The sequence below is a fragment of the Mandrillus leucophaeus genome, unplaced genomic scaffold, assembly GCF_000951045.1.
Source record: "Mandrillus leucophaeus isolate KB7577 unplaced genomic scaffold, Mleu.le_1.0 Scaffold699, whole genome shotgun sequence".
In the NCBI taxonomy this organism is placed as follows: Eukaryota; Metazoa; Chordata; class Mammalia; order Primates; family Cercopithecidae; genus Mandrillus; species Mandrillus leucophaeus.
In genome coordinates, this window is record NW_012107574.1 from 590,881 (window position 1) to 596,880 (window position 6,000).

Sequence of the window (6,000 nt, forward strand, 5' to 3'; positions counted from 1 at the left end):
TCTATTTTAACTTCAAGATTCAGGGCCAATGAACCATATCTGCCTTTATGAGATTTAGCTGAAAGTGATATGCAAGGTGGTAAATGGCATTCTAACAAGAGTGTGAAGAAAGAGCGAGAAGGCTGTCCTCTGCTGGAGGGGAAGAAAGGAGAGGAGGTAAGTTTGGATAGGAAAATCTTTTTCTCTACTCTCAGAATGGAAATGGATGGTCAACAACAGTCATTTCAGGAGATAGTGGGACCAGGGATGGAGATGGAGGACAGGGGAGGATGAGGGGTCAGGTAGGTCTTCACTGTCCAGTGTTCCTGGCTCCCAGGTGATGGCCTTGGAGAGTCTATGCTGCTAGGATGAACCAGGTCACCTGTGCTCTGTCATTTCTGCCTCCTCTGCCCAGGACACTGGGTGAGCCCAGGGCAGTCAGTGCCAGCCCTTCCATGCCCCTCCTTCTTCAGCTCCCTAGAGCAGACCAAAGAACTGGGAGGCTGAGAGTGACTTGGGGGAACAAACGAGATACAGTGGTCTCGTGTTCATCTATTTATTCCTCAATGGATGAATGAATGAATGTATAAGCATCCATTCACTTAACATTTTGAGATACTAGAAAGATTAGGCTATGAGAATTCATCGCCCCCCCACTTCTTTTTTTTTTTTTTTTTTGATACAGAGTCTTGCTCTGTTGCCCAGGCTGGAGTGCATTGGCAAGATCTCAGATCACCTCTGCCTCCCAGCCTCAAGCAATTCTCCTGCCTCAGCTTCCCAAATAGCTGGGATTACAGGCGCGTGCCACCAGGCCCAGCTATTTTTTTTTTGTTTTTTAGTAGAGATGGGGCTTCCCCATGTTGGTCAGGATGGTCTTGAACTCCTGACCTCAAGTGATCCACCCACCTCAGCCTCCCAAAGTGCTGGGATTACAGGTGTGAGCCACTGCACCCAGCCAGAATTCCTACTAACTGGTTGTGGCTGCCTAGAGCTGGGGTGTTGATAGGGTGTGAGAGTATCCAGGCAGGGGAAAAAGTCCCCAAGATTCATTACAAACAACAGGCTGCAGGTCAGAGAGAGGGGGCAGGCTGTGGAAGGCCTGGATTTCTCAAATGATTGATTCCTTTTCACATGGTCCACACCCTGGCATTAATCCCTACTTGTTTTTCAGGCTTTTCCAAGTCTCTGTGGTTCAGTGGACCTTCAATAAAGGTTTAATTGAGAAACAAATAGGTATTCAGTGTTCATCAAGAATTGTTTGCAGCCATAGAAAAAGAAGGAAATCACGTCCTCTGCAGCAACATGGATGCAGTTGGAGGCCATTATCCTATGCAAATTGATACAGAAACAGAAAACCAAACACTGCATGTTCTCACTTATAAGTGGAAACTAAAAGTGGGTATTCATGGACATAAAGATGGCAACAATAGACACTAGGGACTCCTAACTAGGCAGGGGAGACAGGGAGAGAAACAAGGACTGAAGATACCGTGCTCACTGCCTGGGTGACGGGATCAATCAAACCCCAAACCTCAGCATCATACAATATACCGGGTACAAACCTGCACGTGTAACCTGAATCTATGATAAAAGTTGAAATAATTAAAAAGCAAAATCATTTTTAAAGGATAATAATAATAAAAAAAGACCACCCTAACTTTCTCCAGCTCAGAAGTGACTGAAACTAACCAGTGGCTTCGGGAGCCAAAACCAAGCCACCAGCCACCAACAGACATATTAATCACGAGTAGTTATGGTTTCTTTCACATGAAATAACTCTCTAGGGGCACAGTGAGAATGAGCCAGTCTCCAGGTGAGAGGGCTTGTAACCAAGGCAACCGTGACGTCATCAGGATTAGGCGTAACTTCAGACCTAAATTAAGGCATGGTTATTTGAGACATAACCAGAAGTATGCTTCCCTCTTCACTGATCTTTGCTAATCATTCTCCTTGCTGCTTAGGACTTATCATATGGCTAAAATAGCCTTAACAGCACTGGGTATTATATTTTTTAAAGTTGTCTGCACTTGTGGAGCTGTCTGAAAAGTCATCATTCTCCTCACAAAGATGCTGGGACAGCAGATACCCTTCCCTAAAGAAAAAGTCCCCAGTCACTGTCATTTCTCCAGAAACAGTTTGATGGGATTGTAAGCAAAAACAAACAAAAAATACTCTCATATAAAAATCCAAAAAACCCTTAAAAAATGCCACATCAGCAAGAGTCCTGAGAGCACAGGGGCGCTGAGGGGACCCCAGGATAAGGCCTCTGTGGGATGGCTTACCTAAGCTCCATCCTCTTTCACGCATTTTATAGAACGTGAATTGTGACTTTTTTAAAAACTACAAAAACAAGAATGAGAAGGTACTATTCTGACCAGAAGCCGTAAGGCCTGTTCATGGAGAAGTAATTGTGGAGAGAATAGCACAGCCTCCAAAATCAATCTGGCTGCTGCCTCTCCTCAGGCGAAAATGAATTTGGACCGCTTGCTGGCGTCGGTCTACGGATGTTTTGCATGGCTAAGCACCAGACGAAGACAGAAAAAGCAGTGTAAACTTTTTGCAAATTAACACCACTTAGTTGATGATACACTTTTTATTCCTTTCCTCCATCCCTAGATGGTTTAGTGCTAGAGAAAGAAAAGATGATGAAAAACAGACTAGGCTACTGTTTTGACTCTTACAGGAGAGCAAAGATCGGGCTTTTTGTTTTATGGCATTAAAAGATCCATGTATCTCTCTCTCTCTTTAAATCTGGCCAACGCTGTTCTTCCAAGAACTGCTGCTGATTTTCACACAGTGGCAACGTCATCTTCCTGGTGTCACCCACTGAAAAACCGGTCTGCCCCTGACAGTGCGGTCAGGACATGGCTGCCGCCAGAGACAGAACGTCAGCTTTCTCGCTCCCCACAGCCCAGGGAACTGTCTGTCTCCACAACCAGGGGGAAGACAATAAACGGAGAGAAAAGAAATAGAACGGGCCAGGCGCAGTGGCTCACGCCTGCAATCCCAGCACTTTGGGAGGCTAAGGCAAGTGGATCACCTGAGGTCAGGAGTTTGAGACCAGCCTGGCCAACATGGAAAAAAACCATCTTTACTGAAAATATAGAAATTAGCTGGGTGTGGTGGCATGCGCCTATAGTCCCAGCTACTCGAGGCTGAGGCAGGAGAACTGCTTGAACCCAGGAGGTGGAGGTTGCAATGAGCCGAGATCGTGCCATTGTACTCCAGCCTGGGCGACAGAGTGAGATTTGGTCTCTAAATCAATCAACTAATCAATCAATCAATCAATCAATGCAAACGAACAGCAAAGCCCAGTCATGGAGATTCCTTACAATCTTAAAATAATAATAATAATTCTGAGATCTTCTGAGAAGAAAACATACCAGTTCTTTGAAAAATATCCCCAAACATATCTCCTCCTTTCCGTTTGACTGAGAATTACTATTACTGAATTTATACATCGGTAAATCTATGTAGCTGCAGCAAAACCACAAGCTTGAGGAACAGATTAAAGCCAGGAACCATCATTACCACGAGGCAAAACACTATCTGTGTTTAAGGCACAGATCTAGCTACCTCAGGGTTATAAAACAATTCAAAGACCGGCTGCTAGCACCACTTGCAGTCTAAATAAAGAAGCAGAGAAGAAAAAACATCTCTGGAGAAGGGCGGCCTATGAATGGGCATTTTGAAAATCATGAGTTGGAGGATTCTGTGAAGCCCCTTAAATAGTATATATCCATATATTCATTTTTCTGGAGGGAGTGTCTATAGCTTTCGGAAGATTCTCAGACAGAGCACTGACCCTTCAAATGACAGATAATTCTCAGAGCCAGAGCCCTCACTATCAGCTGCAAAGTCCTTTGTAACTACACAATAAAACAGATGGTGTTCTACCCTCATGGAAAAAAGTTACAATATTATAATTGGTAGGTTGTTCATGCTCAGGCAGTGTTGCAGTGATACATCTTTATAATGATATTAAATTGTTAAAATTATCTGCCTGGTTCCATAAATATATGATACATTGTGGTTATAAAAGGGGCCTTTCTCATGAAACTTTTAAAAAGAGTTTTACTGTATCATTAATTTGGTATAGAATCAACACATTATTCACAATAAATATTAATTAATTAAGGATTAACTGAACAATTTTGTGTGTCCCCGTAAAATTTATAAGAGCTTTCTTGGGGGAGATTTAAGAGGCCTAAGGTGCTTTGAAAACAAAAACCAAAAAGCAGAAATCTGAGGGAATGCCTTGGCTCAGCCAGTCCTGAGGCCGATGTTGAGTTTGTCTTTTGGGGGTCAGTGCTGGGGCTTGAGGTCTTATCCTATCATGAAAAGCCTGAATGCAAAAGGGTATGGGACATGCACGGATGCAGAAACTGCCCCAGTGGTAGACGATGAAGCCACACAGTGCTGCGTGCAATGTATAACCAAACGTGTGAACTGAATCCAAAGCCATCCTGTAAAAATGCTTATTAAAAGAAAAAGCGCAAGCTGAGGTTTTCCCATTAGCTTCCTCCTTCCTAAATGGTCTGTAATACCTGCCCCCAAACCCTGTACCAAGAACTGGCCCTTCTGCCCAGAAGGGAGAGGCCGGGAAGTCACTTACCAGATGCAGGGGCCTGGCCACCAGGGGAGCTTCCAGACCCGGCGCCTGCCCTTGCCGAGCTTGGGAGCCTCCCATCAGTCCCGTTCTCGGGCTGGTCTCTGGCCTCTGTCCTGCCGGCTGCTTCTTCATGGGGAAGGCCCATGCCATAGGCACACTGGGGCAAGGGTCCATGTTTCGGGGAACCCACGAGGGGTTCACAGTCCTCCCCAGGGGGGTTCCGGCAGCCTGTGCAGACATCTGCCCAGTTAGGGCTGGGACTGGCTGCCCAGTGCGGGCAATGGCCACCGTCCACCTCTTTTTGTAAGTAGTTTTCAGAGGACATGGGAATCCAATCAGTCCCGCACAGGGGCTCAGTGCAGCTGCAGCTTTCTGAACCCACTGTGCTCTGTGTCCCTGTGAAGCACTGGCTTAAACTGTCATTCTCCCCTACCTCCAGGGGTTCAGAGAAAGGAGGTGTGGATTTGCTTCCAGGCTCAGTGAGGAACAGTAAACGGTCTGCGGGCTGGGAGGGCCTGTCCATGTATTCATCTTCCGTGGGCATCTGTCTGAAGCGGTCTTCCTCTGTCTCGGTCTCGCTGACCAATGAGAGTATCCTGGCATCTTCGCCTTGTGCGTAGGGACCACCTCCTACACACGTGCCCTGACAGACACCACCTTGATCTGGGTAGCACGTATCTTCTGGAAATGTCTTCTCCTCCAGAGTCAGCAGTAAGACACCTTCACACACTCCCTGCTGACCAAAGGCTGCCGTGTGTGGACTGACACAACTGTCGCCTGAGGACTCCTGCCGATTTACATTCAGAAGGCAGAGGCATTAACACCCAGAGTTATTAGGATGAGTTTAGCTAAACATTGCTAAAAACGGTGTTTACACTGATTACTTCCACCATAACAAGTACAGATGGTATACTGACCATGGCACTTTGTGTTATGAAAAATTACTGAGTGCAGGAGAACTCTAGAATGGAATACAACTAGAAACAAATGAATCTAGCTGCATCTCAGATGAAAAGCATGTTCACACCTGAGCAAGGAGAGGAGCTAACCCAAGTGACTTTTGAGCACAGTATTCTGATGACATATTCTCAATCTAAATACAAAACCCAAAAACAACTGTAAACAAATATTGAACTCGAGTTAGCAACTCTGTGTATCACTGTGGTATGCTCTAGTAATTCTGAAACTACTTTCTGTGTATTCTAGAATTGAGCAAATGAGAAAATATATTGAGAATAATAGGAGCCAGGTTTCATACAGCTGGGGAAAGAAAGATTCAAATATGGGAAAGGGAAAGACCAGAATGAATACTGTTGCGTTGGCCTGGAATTGAAGAAATCAGTTTGAGCTTATGCTTTCAAATGTATACATTTTATATCAAAGAAAGTAGATCTAACCGGGCACAATGG

The 6,000-nt window shown here is 45.1% G+C and overlaps 1 protein-coding gene across 1 annotated transcript in view; it reads right to left on the bottom strand.

Moving 5' to 3' along the window:
- TNFRSF11A (tumor necrosis factor receptor superfamily, member 11a, NFKB activator) overlaps positions 1–6,000 on the bottom strand; it is a 38,900-nt gene that overhangs the window by 10,588 nt on the left and 22,312 nt on the right. Inside the window, exon 9 of the mRNA XM_011964391.1 lies at positions 4,595–5,378. Coding sequence (XP_011819781.1) covers positions 4,595–5,378 — 784 coding nt within the window. The remainder of the gene's footprint in view (positions 1–4,594; positions 5,379–6,000) is intronic.